This window comes from Oncorhynchus nerka, linkage group LG5 (assembly GCF_034236695.1).
Source record: "Oncorhynchus nerka isolate Pitt River linkage group LG5, Oner_Uvic_2.0, whole genome shotgun sequence".
NCBI lineage: Eukaryota > Metazoa > Chordata > Actinopteri > Salmoniformes > Salmonidae > Oncorhynchus > Oncorhynchus nerka.
Window position 1 is genome coordinate 9750134 of NC_088400.1, and position 18498 is coordinate 9768631.

An 18498-nucleotide genomic window follows, 5' to 3' on the forward strand; every position below is an offset into this window, starting at 1 on the left:
TTGTAGTCAACAGTTCATTCAAAACGTGTACCGGGGGGGGGGGGGGGGGGGGGGGGGGTATGGGGTCCCAGGATAGAGTTTGGGAAACACTGTATGACTGTATAGTGTAAAGACAGCTGTACAGAAGCACCCTGCCACCTGACTTTATCAGTCACCCACAGCCCTAAGATAAGGATTCTTCATAAGGGTTCTTCATTGCCCCCCTACACGCGTTCAGTAACAAGCTGCCAACATTGTGGGCCCCTGATGTTTTTGTTACTGTGTTTACTCGATTACTGTTACACGTCAGCAGCCTAGTATCTTTAAAAGGTTACTGCAGTCATTTAGAAAGCACTTTGACTTTTGGAGAGAATTCAAAGAAAGAATCAAATTTAAATTGAAACAATATGTTTATTAGGTTTTTCCAAGTAGAAGTGTACAGAAACAGTCCGTAACAAGAATCCCCCCCCCAAAAACCCACATTTAAAATAACTTTTAAGGAAAAATGATGTACAAAACTATGCCTCCTTGTGGAATGACATTTAATCTCTCTCATACGTATTTACAAATCACAAAGTTTAAACAGTTTAATTAAAAGCCTGGCACCAACAAAATATAATGATTCATGTGCGTATCATTATGGAGGTTAGAACTGGTTAACTGTTGGGTCCTAAAACGAGTTAATTTATGCAGTATAGCTTTATATTAAGCATACTGTTACTGTATATTATAGCACAACATATTTAAATGTATACATTTGTCAATTAATGTAAGGCACTTTAATTTAAGATATTTTCTTAATATAAGAAATTAGTATTTACACTTTATAAATAGATTGTATTATGGCAGTAGCGCAGATAATTCTCAACTAGATCAATTCTCAAGTCAAGACACTCCCTACTTTCATTCTGCCAGGATTCAAATGATCTTCCTGAGGAAACCATTTGGAGTGTCCTAGGACAAGAGGATAACAGTCAATATAATGTCTCATTATAATCCTTGTGTAGATACTAGAGACCCCTGAAGAACAGCAGAGAGAGTTCGTAGCCCAGAAACATGGTGGCACTCATTGGGAAGCCTCGGATAGCGTTCACTGAGGCTCCTCGGAAGAAGACCTGGAGAGAGATCGAGAGAAAAGAATTACACATAACGTGTAAAAAAGAAGAAAAAGAAATTCAATTAAAACTTAATATCCTAATGTTCATAACAGCCAACCAAACAAATATAATCACTGAAACCACATGGTTAACACCTATTCAAGCTTATTCAGGCCAAGTGCCTCTCTTGTTAAATTATTGTCAGGTATTGATCAAATGTCTATGATCAGTCGCTGTCTGCCAAAACACATTTGAACAAGATCTGTCTGGTCACTTGGGGGGGATGTGTGACATAATACTATTGGCTATTTTGTTACATCACAAATTGACCAAAACCTGTTTGAACTCCCTCTTAACCTAGGAGCGACCTTGGTAGTTAGTTAATAACTTTTTTTTTGGAACAGATCTCGTCGCCCTGCCCTTGTGACTTTTACAGGACATGTTGAGTTGGGTTCACCTGAGTATAAACTTTAAAAGCTGACGGGAATAAAAACCTGCAGCTACTAGTAGTGTCAGCAATTATCTATGTTGCCACAAAGCTACACCAAAACCACAGGCTACTGTATTACTTTACAAATGAAAATGTAGTGATGAATCGATGTTAAATTACTACACGGTGGGCTGGTTTACCGTACAAAGATTAGACCTACACATGGACAAAGAAGCATGTTCAATGATCTTTACCTAAAGTGCTGCTTTGTCCAGGTCTACAGACTTAATGGGAGTCCGGGAAATGGGCCCAGTGTGTACTGTGTGTCTGTTTGCTTACATGTATCCCCTCGGTCTTGTAGCTCTGAACAACGCAGTGGACAATCCCTCTGTATTTCCTAGCGTGGAGAGCGTCAGCCTGTAGTCTGCTCTTCACCACGTCTGCTGGAGTAGCAGTGACCCACGAGATAGAACCTGTAGACAGAAACATGTCAGAGGTCAGGAGATGTACTTTAGCATGTAGCAACATAGTTGATCTATAATGTTTTAGATAGTCCTTGTAACAGGCTTTGGCTACAGTGAAAGTCCTTGTAACAGGCTTTGGCTACAGTGAAAGTCCTTGTAACAGGCTTTGGCTACAGTGAAAGTCCTTGTAAAACAGGCTTTGGCTACAGTGATGTACTTTAGCATGTAGCAACAGAGTTGATCTGTAATGTTTTAGATAGTCCTTGTAACAGGCTTTGGCTACAGTGATGTACTTTAGCATGTAGCAACAGAGTTGATCTGTAATGTTTTAGATAGTCCTTGTAAAACAGGCTTTGGCTACAATCAGGGCATGTTCCAGTCAGCAAAGGTTTATATGTAATACAAATAATAATAATAAATCATTTGGTGGTAGAGAAGACTATAGCACTCAGTTAAGAGTGTAGCTACCATAGAGGTACAACCAGTTTTGGGTACTGACAGATTACATGTAACAGGGATTACATAATCAGATTACATCAATCCAGATGATTTACAGGGTAGCCTAGTGGTTAGAGTGTTGGACTAGTAACCAGAAGGTTGCAAGTTCAAATCCCTGAGCTGACAAGGTACAAATCTGTCATTCTGCCCCTGAACAGGCAGTTAACCCACTGTTTCTAGGCCGTCATTGTAAATAACAATTTGTTCTTTAACTGACTTGCCTAGTTAAATAAATGTAAAAAAATATATAAAAAAATAAATGGATTGTAATTACATTCTTAAAAACAGCCAATTACATTTTGTAAAACATCAAGATGTTTCTTTAAAACACACTGAACTGGCAGGTTTTTGAAATCTGTGCTGAGATACACTGAACTGGCAGGTTTTTGAAATCTGTGCTGAGATACACTGAACTGGCAGGTTTTTGAAATCTGTGCTGAGATACACTGAACTGGCAGGTTTTTGAAATCTGTGCTGAGATACACTGAACTGGCAGGTTTTTGAAATCTGTGCTGAGATACACTGAACTGGCAGGTTTTTGAAATCTGTGCTGAGATACACTGAACTGGCAGGTTTTTGAAATCTGTGCTGAGATACACTGAACTGGCAGGTTTTTGAGACACACTGCTAGGAAGTCACCTTTCAGTGGGAATAGAAGCTTGTCCCTTCTGTTCTAATCTATTAAAAAATCCCATTTGTCCTCTCCTTGTTGCTTTCCACACAAACATGTTTTATTTGACCAAAAACATCAGACCTTCACTTATTGAGAACTACAGTTGTAAAAGGAGGGTAAAACTACCAGAATTATTTTAGAATTCATCAAATCCTTGAAATATATCTCAAGACATCTGGTGGCCCTTCGAGTACTTATCACAGATGTCTGTAATTATGTCTTGCCCTCCCTCTGTGTGGCCGTATCACAATATAATGAAATAAGATTATTTAAAATAGAAAACAGAATGACGAGGCTGTAAAGCGTCTAAATATAAAACATCTACTTATAGTGAAAGGCTCCCGAGTGGGGCAGCGATCTAAGGCACTGCATCTCTGTGCTAGAGACGTCACAATAGACACCTTGGTTCGAATCAAGGCAGTATCACAACCGGCTGTGATTGGGATCCCCGTAGGGCTGTGCACAATTGGCCCGGGTTTGGTCGGTGTAGGCCGTCATTGTAAATAAAAAAAATACTATGTCATTATGTATATTTTACTATGTCACTATATATATTTTACTATGTCACTATGTATATTTTACTATGTCACTATGTATATTTTACTATGTCACTATGTATATTTTACTATGTCATTATGTATATTTTACGATGTCACTATGTATATTTTACTATGTCACTATGTATATTTTACTATGTCATTATGTATATTTTACTATGTCACTATATATTTTACTATGTCACTATGTATATTTTACTATGTCACTATGTGTTTGTTGTCGATGTTTTGGGGGTCAAACTGGTGGCAGAAACAAGTCAACAGTAGGAAGAGTTGCAGAGCTCATTGAAATTAATGCCATTGTTGATTAGATGCTTTTTTCCATTAATTAGGCTTGAACTATATGGTCGAATTAAATCAACAACACCTTTCTCGGACATTCAAATGGAAGGAAGTAGTCATAATTAATCGTTGTCACCTCTTAAGCCCATTCTGGTGGGAAGCTGCTATAGACCACCAAGTGCTAACAGTCAGTATCTGGATAACATGTGTGAAATGCTTGATAATGTATGTGATATCAACAGTGAGGTATATTTTCTGGGTGATTTTAAATACTGACTGACTTATCAAGCTGCCCACTCAGGAAAAAGCTTCAACCTACCAGGGTAGTTACAAACAGCACAGGAATGAAATCATCAACATGTATTGATCACATCTTTACTAACGCTGCAGATATTTGCTTTAAAGCAGTATCCAAATCCATAGGATGTAATGATCACAATATAATTGCCATATCTAGGAAAACCACAGTTCCAAAGGTTGGGCCTAATATAGTGTATAAGAGGTCATAGTATAAGTTTCGTAGTAATTCCTATGTTGTTGATGTAAAGAATATTTGTTGTTCCGTGGTGTGTAATGAGGAGCAAACAGATGCTGCACTTAACACATTTATGAAATTGCTTATCCCAATTATTAATAAGCATGCATCCATTAAGAAAATGACAAAAAACTGAAATCCCTGTTGATTGATGAGGAATTTTAAAAAAATGGTATGGTTGAGAGGGATGAGGCAAAAGGAATGGCAAATAAGTCTGGCTGCACAACCGATTGGCAAACGTACTGCAATTTGAGAAATCATGTGATTAAACTGAGTAAAAATAAATAACTACCCTATGAAACAAAGATAACTGACATAAAGAATGATAGTAAAAAGATTTGGAGCACCTTCAATTACAATTTTTGGAGAAAAAGGCACACTCAGCGCCATCGTTCATTGAATCAGATGGCTCATTCATCACAAAACCCACTGACAGCGCCAACTACTTTAATGATTTTTTTTCATTGGCAAGATTAGAAAACTTAGGCATGACATGCCAGCAACAAAACGCTGACACTACTCCTCCCAAGTATATCTGACCAAATTATGAAAGACAAGCATTGTACTTTTGAATTCCGTATTAAAATTCTATCAACACGCAAACAGTTCTTAAAAATGTCCTACATTTTCCTCTCTATGTGTGGTTGTTTGTCTTATCATCTCGCTCGATGGAAGTTCATAGTTCACCCATTACCCAACTTTAAAACAAAAAACCACTACATCACTGATAATACAGAGGTCTGTTTGTGCAAAGCTTGATTAGTAATGCCTAGGAATACAAACATGTGAATGCTATGTATTTTGACAAGAGAGAGAACAGTATTGATGTTAAGAGTTGATAATTTTATGCAATTCATCATTTACAATTGACTGAACAGTTGATGCTACGTGACAGTGTGAATCTTTTATCATATTTCAGAGGTATACCATTAAAACTGTATAGCGAATAAGCTAGGTGTTCATCCCGGAAAAACACTAGACCAGAGCTGCCCAACCCTCTTCCTGGAGATCTACCATCTTGTAGGTTTTCAGTCCAACCCTCTTCCTGGAGATCTACCGTCCTGTGGGTTTTCAGTCCAACCCTCTTCCTGGAGATCTAGCATCCTGTGGGTTTTCAGTCCAACCCTCTTCCTGGAGATCTACCATCTTGTAGGTTTTCAGTCCAACCCTCTTCCTGGAGATCTACCGTCCTGTGGGTTTTCAGTCCAACCCTCTTCCTGGAGATCTACCGTCCTGTGGGTTTTCAGTCCAACCCTCTTCCTGGAGATCTAGCATCCTGTGGGTTTTCAGTCCAACCCTCTTCCTAGAGATCTAGCATCCTGTGGGTTTTCAGTCCTCCAACCCTCTTCCTGGAGATGTACCGTCCTGTGGGTTTTCAGTCCAACCCTCTTCCTGGAGATCTACCGTCCTGTGGGTTTTCAGTCCAACCCTCTTCCTGGAGATCTACCGTCCTGTGGGTTTTCAGTCCAAATGTAATTTAACACACCTGATTCTACTTACTAGCGGCTCAACAAGACCTTAACTAGCTGAATCAGATTTGCTAAATTAGGGTTGGATTGAAAACCTACAGGACAGTAGATCTCCAGGAAGAAGGTTGGACTGAACCTACAGGACAGTAGATCTCCAGGAAGAGGGTTGGACTGAACCTACAGGACAGTAGATCTCCAGGAAGAGGGTTGGACTGAACCTACAGGACAGTAGATCTCCAGGAAGAAGGTTGGACTGAACCTACAGGACAGTAGATCTCCAGGAAGAGGGTTGGACTGAACCTACAGGACAGTAGATCTCCAGGAAGAGGGTTGGACTGAACCTACAGGACAGTAGATCTCCAGGAAGAGGGTTGGACTGAACCTACAGGACAGTAGATCTCCAGGAAGAGGGTTGGACTGAACCTACAGGACAGTAGATCTCCAGGAAGAGGGTTGGGCACCCCTGCCCTAGACCCACTCCAATTCGCATATCGCCCCAATAGATCCACAGATGACGTAATCTCAAATCGCACTCCACACTGCCTTTTCCCACCTGGACAAAAGGAACACCTACGTGAGATTGCTATTCATTGACTACAGCTCAGCATTCAACACTATAGTGCCCTTTAAGCTCATCACTAAGCTAAGGACCCTGTGACTAAACACCTCCCTCTGAAACTGGATCCTGGACTTCTTGACGGGCCGCCCCGAGGTGGTGAGGGTAGGCAACAACACATTTGCCACGCTGATCCTCAACATGGAGGCCCCTCAGGGGTGAGTGCTTAGTCCCATCCTGTACTCCCTGTTCAACCATAACTTCATGGCCATGCACGACACCATCATTAAGTTTGCTGAAGACAACAGTGGTAGGCCTGATCCCCGACAACGATGAGACAGTGAGGTCCGGAAGGCGGTAGACTAAAATTTAAACCTGGTTACAGCCCTGCTAGCAATGTCAGGATTGTGGGTTTGATTTATTATTGGGCCTAACAACCCTCCACCAGTACATTCTCTGGCCTAGTGGAAACCAAAACGAGGCCACGGTTTCAACAGCATGCTCCTTTATCTGACCTAAAGGCTACTTTCAAATTTGCTTCCACCAATCACAACAGTAACATTATCATCCTTCCAGTTACCTGCCAGTCCTCCAGACACCCATACAGTACAGGGATGAGGTGATGACCTCCCTTCAGGGGATAGCCAGCGACGGAACAACGCGTAGGGGATGAAGTACAGCGTGTACCCAGGGACGTCTCTCAGGACCATGGCCCCGGCCCCTCTGTAAAGCCCCCGGATCCCCTCGGTCCGCAGTATGGAACTGATGCAGTGGATGGGCCCTCTGTAGGTCGGCTGGCCCTGGAGAGTCACGGAGCGCACGGCGATGTTACCGTTCACGTTTCCGGTCGTCCCGGCGAGGTTCAGGTTCTCTAAAAAGGATTCAAAACGATGATTAGATTCTACTTCCCTTTATTGATCACTCACGCTGGAAGAAGACAATCCAAACTATGGGTCAACCTTTTATTCATATTTTATTTAACCAGGCAAGTCAGTTAACAACAAATTCCTATTTTCAATGACGGCCTAGGAACAGTGGGTTAACTGCCTTGTTCAGGGGCAGAACGACAGATTTGTACCTTGTCAGCTCGGGGGGGTTTGAACTTGCAACTTTCCGGTTACTAGTCCAACGCTCTAACCACTAGGCTACCCTGCCACCCCTTAGGGGGAAGGAGGCTTTAACTATATACCAGAACAGGTGATGGTCAACATTTAACCCATGTACTATGCCCTATATTCTAGGCACCATAAAGATCCATGGGGCAACACACAAGGACGCGTGGTACATCGCCATATACAAAAAAAGGTGCAGCAGTTTCCGTCTTCAAAACAGTGACTGACAGGTGATTTATAACGCCTTTTAGTTTTATCAACCTTTAAGTGAGCTGGTTACAATCCACGGGATTTATCATCTCAAGCTAGCTCGTCTGAGTTGTTTGTTGGAAAACTAAAACTAAATCAGAATAGGCAAAATAATCGTTTTCCCTGGTTCGTTGAATTGTCAATTTATTCTGTTCTGTTCAAATCTAGACCTCTGAGTAAAGTCCCACTAAAATGAGCTGTCTAAACCCATGGGAACTATAGGCACTGTACCTGCTAGAATGGTCTGAAGGGTAGTTGTACTAAAGGAAATACCTTTTAGAATGGTCTGAAGGATAGTTGTACTAAAGGAAATACCTTCTAGAATGGTCTGAAGGGTAGTTGTACTAAAGGAAATACCTTCTAGAATGGTCTGAAGGGTAGTTGTACTAAAGGAAATACCTTTTAGAATGGTCTGAAGGATAGTTGTACTAAGGAAATACCTTCTAGAATGGTCTGAAGGGTAGTTGTACTAAAGGAAATACCTTTTAGAATGGTCTAAAGGGTACTTGTACTAAAGGAAATACCTTCTAGAATGGTCTGAAGGGTAGTTGTACTAAAGGAAATACCTTCTAGAATGGTCTGAAGGGTAGTTGTACTAAAGGAAATACCTTTTAGAATGGTCTGAAGGGTAGTTGTACTAAAGGAAATACCTTCTAGAATGGTCTGAAGGGTACTTGTACTAAAGGAAATACCTTCTAGAATGGTCTAAAGGGTAGTTGTACTAAAGGAAATACCTTCTAGAATGGTCTGAAGGGTAGTTGTACTACAGGAAATACCTTCTAGAATGGTCTGAAGGGTAGTTGTACTAAAGGAAATACCTTCTAGAATGGTCTGAAGGGTAGTTAAAGTAAAGGAAATACCTGCTAGAATGTTATATAATGTTGTATTGGGCTTTGACTTTACCTGCTAGACAGGGCAGAGTCTGCATCTGCAGTCTGATCTTAACTAAGTCGACCGGCGCTCCGAGTCCCACTGACATCAGCCCTGTCAACATGCTGGCCAGGGTCATGTCCAGCATACCACACGACTGTCTCTCGTCACCATGGCGGAACTTGCTTATAACCCTCTGTGTGTTGTTGAAGAATCCAAACACCACTGAGTTATACACAGTGATGCTGGCCAGCGGGAAGGAGAGACCCTTGAAGAAGCCAGCAATCTAGGTGGAAGAAAAATTAGAGGTTTTATGGAACAATTTGTTTTGCAGAAGGCCTGGGTCCCAGTATACCACGTGGCCTTTGGCAGCTTTTAGCATTCTCTTTCTCCCAGAGCACCCTCCGCTTCTTTCCAGGTTCCCCCCCAGTACAGAGGGAGTATTCACAGCAAGGCACAATCATTTTTTATAAAACAAAAGCACAGCTGCTTCAAAAGTCACATTTTTTCATTCCAGAACTGTCACAGCTAGGCTTACAGTATAATCTACAGGTGAGAGTGTGAGTTGAATATAGGATATTATTAATGAACTTTTACAGTAGTTGTCGAGGCTGACACTTATGTCCATGTACTCTACAGTTCTAAAGGAAACCATACTCATACAACAACGACAAATGGTTTATCATGCCAAATATTATCCCATGGCTTTCTCTGGGTTCCATTCCCTTTGAGACCACACACAACATGTCCATGTACGCATGACTGTAAATTGCTTTGAATAAAAAAGTGTCTGCTAAATGGCCTATATTTCATTTAGACTACAAGAGTAGTGACAAATCAAATAATATGAGTCACATGTGCCTGAATACAACAGGTGTAGGTAGACCTTTACAGGGAAATGCTTACTTACATGCCCCTAACCAACAATGTAGTTAAAACAAAAAAATACGAATAAGAAATAACTAGTTAATCACTAACCGTTTCCTTTCTGTAGATTTGGAGGACACAGTGAAGGGTGTTCTTGTATCCTTTCCCAGCTTGTAAACGAGTCTGTTGGGTAGAACCATAGAATGGGAAACGATAAGAACCTCAACATTCCTCCTACATAAAACAACGGCCTACACAATCTACAGCATGTAGGCTAGGTGATGCGTGCTAACGGGTTTTAATGTTACTGCAGGCCTATAGCCCTCTAAATGGTAACTGTGTATGTACAGATACAGTAATATTGCATGTTTGGTAAAAACAACAACCAAGGTTTGACATTAAGGGTTGATCTATTGCCTAGAGCAAGTGAACTGAGCAGTTAGGCAAATTGAGCCTGCTCGGAGGTTACCCCCACTGGGCTTTTAAAAAAGATATATATATATTTTTTTTTACTGACAGCAACGAAACTGCAGGCATTGATCTGCCTGGTTCCCCTCCATAGTTTAAATGAAAGAGACAATGTAAGGCATTTGTGTGTGCTTTTCAGACCTTAATGTCAATCCCTGATTTAAACCCACAGTAGGTTGGTGGCACCTTAATTGGGAAGATGGGCTGGTGGTAATGGCTGGAGTGGAATGGTATCAAACACATGGTCTCCATGGTTTCCAGGTGTTTGATTCCATTCCAATTGTGTCGTTCCAGCCATTATTATGGGCCTTCCTCAACTCAGCAGCCTCCACTGTTTAAACCTCATCGGACAGTTTCCTGTACACAGATTAAGCCTAAACCTGAATTTAAACTCAAGATAAACAGAGAATGTCCTTTCAGTTCAAGGCTAGGCTTGATCAGTGTCTGGGAAACCAGTCCTTTATGTGTTGAACTGTGTCCTCATGTACCTTGACTGTGTCCAGAGGATGACCCACAATAACACTGGAAGCTCCTATTGAAAAAACAGATGGAAACCACATTTAGAGGAGTGAGAAGGGATAGATAGGGGTGAAAGAGAGAGGGGGGGAGAGACAGTGAAAGAGAGCGGGGGGGAGAGAGAATGAAGGTGAGAGAGAGAGAGAGTGAAAGAGAGCGGGGGGGAGAGAGAGTGAAAGAGAGCGGGGGGAGAGAGAGTGAAAGAGAGCGGGGGGGAGAGAGAGTGAGGGTGAAAGAGAGAGAGAGAGTGAAAGAGAGAAACACACACAGAACCGAAGAAAATTAACATTGACAAATGGTTTGATGAAGAACACAAAAACCTAAGAAAGAAATTGAGAAACCTATCCAACCCAGAAAATGCCTTCACTATGGTGAATCACTACAACAATACAAAAATATATGAAGGAAAAAGATGGAACAGCATATCAGAAATCAGCTCAATGTAATTGAAGAATCCATAGACTAACCACTTCTGGGAAAATTGGAAAACACTAAACAAACAACAACACGAAGAATTATCTATCCAAAATGGAGATGTATGGATAAATCACTTCTCTTCTTAACAAAGAACAAACAGCAAAAACATTTACATGATCAAATACACATCTCAGAATCAACTATTAAAGACGTCCAGAACCCACTGGATTCTCTAATTACATTGAATGAGCTACAGGACAAAATACAAACCCTTGAACCCAAAAAAGCCTGTGGTGTTGATGGTATCCTCAATGAAATGATAAAAATATACAGCCCACAAATTCCAATTAATTATACTTAAACTCTTTAGCATCATCCTTAGCTCTGGCATCTTTCTCCAATATTTGGAACCAAGGACTGATCACCCCAATCCACAAAGGTGGAGACAAATTTGACCCGAATAACTCATGTGGGATATGCGTCAACAGCAACCTTGGGAAAATCCTCTGTATTATCATTAACAGATTTGTAAATTTCCTCAGTGAAAACAACGTACTAAGCAAATGTCAATTTGGCTTTTTACCAAATTACCGTATGACAGACCACGTATTCACCCTGCACACCCTAATTAACAAACAAACAAACCAAGACAAAGGCAAAGTCTTGTCATTCTTTGTTGATTTCAAAAAAGCCTTCGACTCAATTTGGCATGAGGGTCTGCTATACAAATTGATGAAAAGTGGTGTTGGGGGGGGGAAACATACAACATTATAAAATCCATGTACACAAACAACAAGTGTGTCGTTAAAATGGGCAAAAACACCAAATAACGCATGCAGAGCAGAATTAGGCCGATAATGATCCAAATCCAGAAAAAAGCTGTTAAATTCTACGACCACCTAAAAGGAAGCAATTCCCAAACGTTCCATAACAAAGCCATCACCTACAGAAAGATTAACCTGGAAAAGTCCCCTAAGCAAGCTGGTCCTGGAGCTCTGTTCACAAACACCCAAGGACAGCAACACAATTAGACCCAACCGAATCATGGGAAAACAAAAAGATAATTACTTGACACATTTGAAAGAATTAACAAAAAAAACCTGAGCAGATTAGATTGCTGTTTGGCCCAAACAGAGAGTACACAGTGGCAGAATACTTGACCACTGTAACTGACCCAAAATTAAGGAAAGCTTAGACTATGTACAGACTCAGTGAGCATAGCCTTGCTATTGAGAAAGGCCACCAAAGGCAGACCTGACTCTCAAGAGAAGACAGGCTATGTGCTCACTGCCCACAAAATGAGGTGGAAACTGAGCTGCACTTCCTAACCTCCTGCCAAATGTATGACCATATTAGAGACACATATTTCCCTTAGATTACACAGACCCACAAAGAATTTGAAAACAAACCCAATTTTGATGAACTCCCATATCTACTGGGTGAAATATCACAGTGTGCCATCACAGCAGCAACATGTGTGACCTGTTGCCACAAGAAAAGGGCAACCAGTGAAGAACAAACACCATTGTAAATACAACCCATTTTTATGTTTATTTATTTTCCGTTTTTAACTTCAACAATTTACACATAATATGACATTTGAAATGTCTTTATACTTTTGGAACTTTTGTGAGTGTAATGTTTACTGTTAATTTATATTGCTTATTATCTACTTCACTTGCTTTGGCAATGTTAACACATGTTTCCCATGCCAATAAAGCCCTTAAATTGAAATTGAATTGAAAGAAAGCATGCAGGACATTCTACGCAATTAAAAAGCTAATTAAAATCGAAATACTTATTAAAATTGCCTAAATCGAATTTAAATGTGTCATTGAACCAATTGCACTTCAAGGCAGTGAGGTGTGGGGTCCACTTGCAAAACAAGATTTTACCCTACGGGACAAACACCCCATTGAATCCCTGCATGCAGAGTTCTATACGATTCTCCTACATGTCCAGAGGACAACTACAAACAATGCATGCAGGGCAGAATTAGGCCAATATCCACTAATGGTTGTTGCTCATACATATATTTATTTATTTTATTCCATTCCTTTACTTAGATTTGTGTGTATTAGATATTTGTTGTGGAATTGTTAGATTACATGTTAGATATTGATGCACTGTCAGAACTAGAAGCACAAGCATTTCGCAATAACATCTGCTAACCATGTGTATTTGACCAACACAATTTGATTTGATAATAAGAAAAACTCAAAATAGAGCAATTACGTTTTGGAAACATCTCAAATACAGTGACACCCTCTCATATCATTATCAAGCCCTGCAATGCCAAGAACTGAGAAAAGAGCCCCCTCATCCAGCTGGTCCTGGGGCTGAGTTTACAAATCTGTTCTACTAACACACTGAAGTCTCAGTCCCCTCATCCAGCTGGTCCTGGGGCTGAGTTTACAAATCTGTTCTACTAACACACTGAAGTCTCAGTCCCCTCATCCAGCTGGTCCTGGGGCTGAGTTTACAAATCTGTTCTACTAACACACTGAAGTCTCAGTCCCCTCATCCAGCTGGTCCTGGGGCTGAGTTTACAAATCTGTTCTACTAACACACTGAAGTCTCAGTCCCCTCATCCAGCTGGTCCTGGGGCTGAGTTTACAAATCTGTTCTACTAACACACTGAAGTCTCAGTCCCCTCATCCAGCTGGTCCTGGGGCTGAGTTTACAAATCTGTTCTACTAACACACTGAAGTCTCAGTCCCCTCATCCAGCTGGTCCTGGGGCTGAGTTTACAAATCTGTTCTACTAACACAAGTCTCAGGACCAGAACATTGAATCAATCAGAATAAAATACAACAGTCAAAACACAACTATATTACCTATTGGGAAACATAAGCACAAATAAAAATGCAGCACTATATCGCCCTAAATCGACAGTACACCGTGGCAAACTATTTGACCAAGGTTACTGATCATAACCTTAGAAAAACCTTGACAAAGTACAGGCTCAGCGAGCACAGCCATGCACCACAGCTGATCCTGTGACAGAACTGCATTTCCTAACCAAATTTAAAAAATATAAAACAATGAGTGTAATTACCCCAAATGTAAAAACCCTTATTCAAAGTTTCAAAGACCTCTCTGATGACAATAGGCTACCCGTCCTGTTGGGGGAGGACGCAGAGAGATGTGGGTTGGCAGCGCACTACATTGCTGCCTGCCATAAAACGAGGGACAGTGTCCGACAGACCAACCAACCTGCACATGTCCTTGATGCCATTGTTATTGTCCATTGTATGGTTATTTTAAACCTTGGTTATTGTTGTTACTGATTGTTCCGTTGACAGTATTGATTATTATTATTATTATTATGTTAATATCGCAAATGTATCACTTAATCGCCAAAGTACGCTTTGGCAAGATGTCCATTGTTACGTCATGCCAATAAGGCAATTTGAATTGAAAGCGAGTGAGATAGAGGGAGAGATAATAACAACATCATGTTGTATTAGTGACACACTGCCTAGAACATCCAACCCTCCTCAGACAATACAACTATAGTACCACAGATTTCAGCGAAGTACGGAGAGAACTGGGAGAATCATGTCCCGCCAGACAGTCTCAACAGCATTTTAAAACACAACCACACCTCTACCTCTGTTTCGGGATCATTCTGACTCAACATTTTCAAAAACAAACAAACAAACGTAGGCCGATAATGTTCATAACTACAGTAGTCTGCCTATAGGCGAATAACAGGCGATGAAGAGTGAGAACAAGCTACAGCATTCCACAGATAGCATTATGTAATGTGAAACTACTGTACCCCTTTACTGGTCGTTCAGATAGCGCGCCTTGCAGAAGTAGAATATAGAAAAGGAAGACTTTTTCTCAAACTAAATAGTCAAACGTGTTGGAACTGTTTATTTAATTATTAACTCCCGTTAAGTGTTTGATCAAAATTATAACATGTCAAGCGCTATGTGGGCAATTAGATTAGGAAACTCTGTGTCTGCTTCCCATTGTTTAAACTCCAATGTTCCAATGATTCATTTTTTAAAACTTATAATAGAACATAGATGAAAAAGAGGCCTAGGGTTAGGGTTAAACAAACATAGCAAATGTATTAAAATGAAAAACAAACGTTTATTTGTCTAACACACATGACGATAAACAAACCAAATCGACATACAATTGTCCAACACGTGCTCTATCCCAAACTCAACTCTAATTCTACAGCTAATTGACTAGTTAAAAAATAACGGACACTCACCTCCAATCCACCCTGCAAGGAAGTCATCTAAATGAAAACAATTCATTTTTGGATGCTCTTAATATACCTTTTCTTTTGTCACTGTCACCAGTCAGTCACTTGAAATCTTAATTGTCTGGAATCGAAAGTCGATACAGACACGCGGGGTAGAAACAAAGTAAAACAAATGTACTTTCCAAGCATCTTTGTAAACATCTAGATAGGTGTAGGAGGGTCAGTAAACATAAAAACGTTGAGAGGGATTGGACGTCTCTAAACCAATCAACATCTAGGATTTCTGTACAGCATTTGCGGTCTCAAAACAATGGGCATATTCGTTTTGCATGGTCCGGTGCCACGGTAAGTACAGTTTTAACGTCAGGAGAAATGGAAACTCCTAAAACGGGACACCGGGCTATGCTAAACAAACTTGCCCTGATGACCTTCAAGCCGTCCAAAATTGTTTGTGCAGTTGGGAATAAAATAACGTCATAAATACTGTAAACCAAGAGGAATGTGGATGTAAACAAAATAAAATCTTCATTGGTCACTTACATAATTAGCCACATGAGAGGAGACTGATGCATAAAGACAGCATTTTAGTACAAATGCATAGTGGAAATGTGGTCTAGGCTATATCATATCACAAAACATTTATCAATTTATTTGGGCAACACAAATAAACTCCATAAACGTTGTGAAACATAGCTTTTTTTCTTCTTTTTAGTTGTTAATAAGTTATTTTCCTAATTAATAGGCTATATAGCAAACTAACCATATATATTGTGAAAGAGGAGATAACATAACAGGGTTGAAGACACACCCAGACATATTGCCTAGAAAAACACACATATAGCACTCAAAGATAAGAAACCATTACACTGCAGAATGGAAAATTACAAGTAAAATATGGTGCCAGAAGTGGAACAGAGATACTTTCTGTTTGCTTGCACCTCTGGACCGCAAGACTCATTCAGAAAACCCCAATTACTATTAAGGATCTGCCCCTTTTTTCAATTTTCGTCTAAAATAACATACCCAAATAGAACTGCTAGAAACAAGGATATGCATATTCTTGATACCATTTAAAAGGAAACACTTAGAAGTTTGTGGAAATGTGAAATGAATGCAGGAGAATATAACACAATAGATCTGGTAAAAGATAATACAAAGAAAAAAACGATCCGTTTTTTATTTATTTATTTTTTACCATCATCTTTGAAACGCAAGAGAAAGGCCATAATGTATTATTCCAGCCCAAACACAATTTAGATTTTGGCCACCAGATGGCAGCAATGTATGTGCAAAGGTTTCGACTGATCCAATGAACCATTGTATTTCTGTTCAAAATTTTGTATCGAGACTGCCCAAATGTGCCTAATTGGTTTATTAATAACTTTAAGTTCATAACTGTGCACTCTCCTCAAACAATAGCATGGTATTCTTTCACTTTAATAGCTACTGTAAATTAGACAGTGCACTTATATTATAAAGAATTTAAGCTTTCTGCCCATGTCAGATATGTCTATGTCCTGGGAAATGTTCATGTTACTTACAACCTCATGCTAATCACATTAGCCTACGTTAGTTCAACCATCCCGCGGGGTACCCGCCGATCCTGTAGAGGATAAAAACCGACACTTTTATTAGCATGTGCATTTAGTGAAAGTATTCATACCCCTTGACTTGTTCCCAAAAATGTGTGTTACAACCTGAATTAAACATGTATTAAATCTATATTATTTTTACCTATCTACACTCAATACCCCATAACGACAAAGTGAAAACATGTTTTAGACATTTTTGCAAATGTATTGAAAATAAAATACAAAGAAGATCAAATTTACATTAATATTAACACCCCTAAATCAAGTCTTTGCACACCTGGGTTGTACAATACCTGCACATTATTCTTTAAAAAAGTCTTTAAAAACGTCTTATGGCTGGGGGGCAGTATTGAGTAGCTTGGATGAATAAGGTGCCCAGAGTAAACTGCCTGCTACTCAGGCCCAGAAGCTAAGATATGCATTATTATTAGTGGATTTCGATAGAAAACACTCTGAAGTTTCTAAAATTGTTTGAATGATGTCTGTGTATATAACAGAACTCTTATGGCAGGCAAAAACCTGAGTAAAAATCCAACCAGGAAGTTGGAAATCTGAGGTTTGTAGTTTTTCAACTCTTTGCCTATCCAAGATAGTGTAAATTTGGTCCGATTGCATTTTCTAAGGCTTCCACTAGATGTCAACAGTCTTTAGAACCTTGTTTCAGGCTTCTACTGTGAAGGGGGAGCGAATGAGAGCTGTTTGAGTCAGGGGTCTGGCAGAAGGCCATGAGCTGGTCACGCATGTGGCCGTGAGAGCGACCTGCGTTCCATTGCATTTCTAAAGACAAAGGGATTGCCCGGTTGGAATATTATTGAAGATTTATGTTAAAAACATCCTAAAGATTGATTCTATACATCGTTTGACATGTTTCTACGAACTGTAACGGAACTTTTTCACTTTTCGTCTGCAGTAAGTGCCTGTGCCTCATGAATTTGGATTTGTGAACTAAATGCGCAAACAAAAAGGAGGTATTTGAACATAAATTATGGACTTTATCGAACAAAAAAAACATTTATTGTGGAACTGGGATTCCTGGTAGTGCAAAGGTAAGTGAATATTTATAATGCTATTTCTGTGGACTCCACAACATGGCAGGTATTGGTATGGCTTGTTATGGTGCCTGAGTGCTATACTCAGATTATTGCATGGTGTGCTTTTTCCGTAAAGCTTTTTTGAAATCTGACACAGCGGTTGCATTAAGGAGAAGTGGATCTAAAATTCCATGCATAACGATGTATCTTTTATCAATGTTTATTATGAGTATTTCTGTAAATTGATGTGGCTCTCTGCAAAATCACCGGATGTTTTGGAAGCAAAACATTACTGAATATAACGCGCCAATGTAAACTGAGATTTTTGGATATAAATATGAACTTTATTGAACAAAACATATATGTATTGTGTAACATGAAGTCCTATGAGTGTCATCTGATGAAGATCATCAAAGGTTAGTGATTCATTTTATCTCTATTTCTGCCTTTTGTGACTCCTCTCTTTGGCTGGAAAAATGGCTGTGTTTTTCTGTGACTAGGTGCTGACCTAACATAATCGCATGGTATTCTTTCGTCGTAACGCCTTTTTGAAATCAGACACTATGGTGGGATTAACAACAAGTTTAGCTTTAAAATGGTGTATAATACTT

General features: G+C 39.9%; 1 protein-coding gene across 1 annotated transcript; it reads right to left on the reverse strand.

Moving 5' to 3' along the window:
- Positions 1-370: 370 nt before the first annotated feature.
- On the reverse strand, positions 371-15471 carry LOC115129184 (solute carrier family 25 member 48-like). The gene is made up of 7 exons (XM_029659276.2): positions 15271-15471; positions 10595-10638; positions 9750-9821; positions 8805-9057; positions 7121-7411; positions 1846-1979; positions 371-1094 (listed from the first exon to the last, which is right to left on the reverse strand). The coding sequence occupies exons 1-7, from the start codon at positions 15314-15316 to the stop codon at positions 990-992; spliced, it is 945 nt and encodes a 314-aa protein (XP_029515136.1). The 5' UTR covers positions 15317-15471; the 3' UTR covers positions 371-989.
- Positions 15472-18498: the final 3027 nt, after the last annotated feature.

Bases quoted from the DNA above. Each gene is read 5' to 3' on its own strand.
- LOC115129184 (XM_029659276.2), bottom strand. From the start codon at position 15,316: ATGAATTGTTTTCATTTAGATGACTTCCTTGCAGGGTGGATTGGAG. The intron at 9,058-9,749 runs GTTAGTGATTAA...TCTTCCACCTAG, and splicing joins AAATCTACAGAAAGGAAACG to ATTGCTGGCTTCTTCAAGGG. The intron at 1,095-1,845 runs GTAAGCAAACAG...ATCTCTCTCCAG, and splicing joins ACAAGACCGAGGGGATACAT to GTCTTCTTCCGAGGAGCCTC.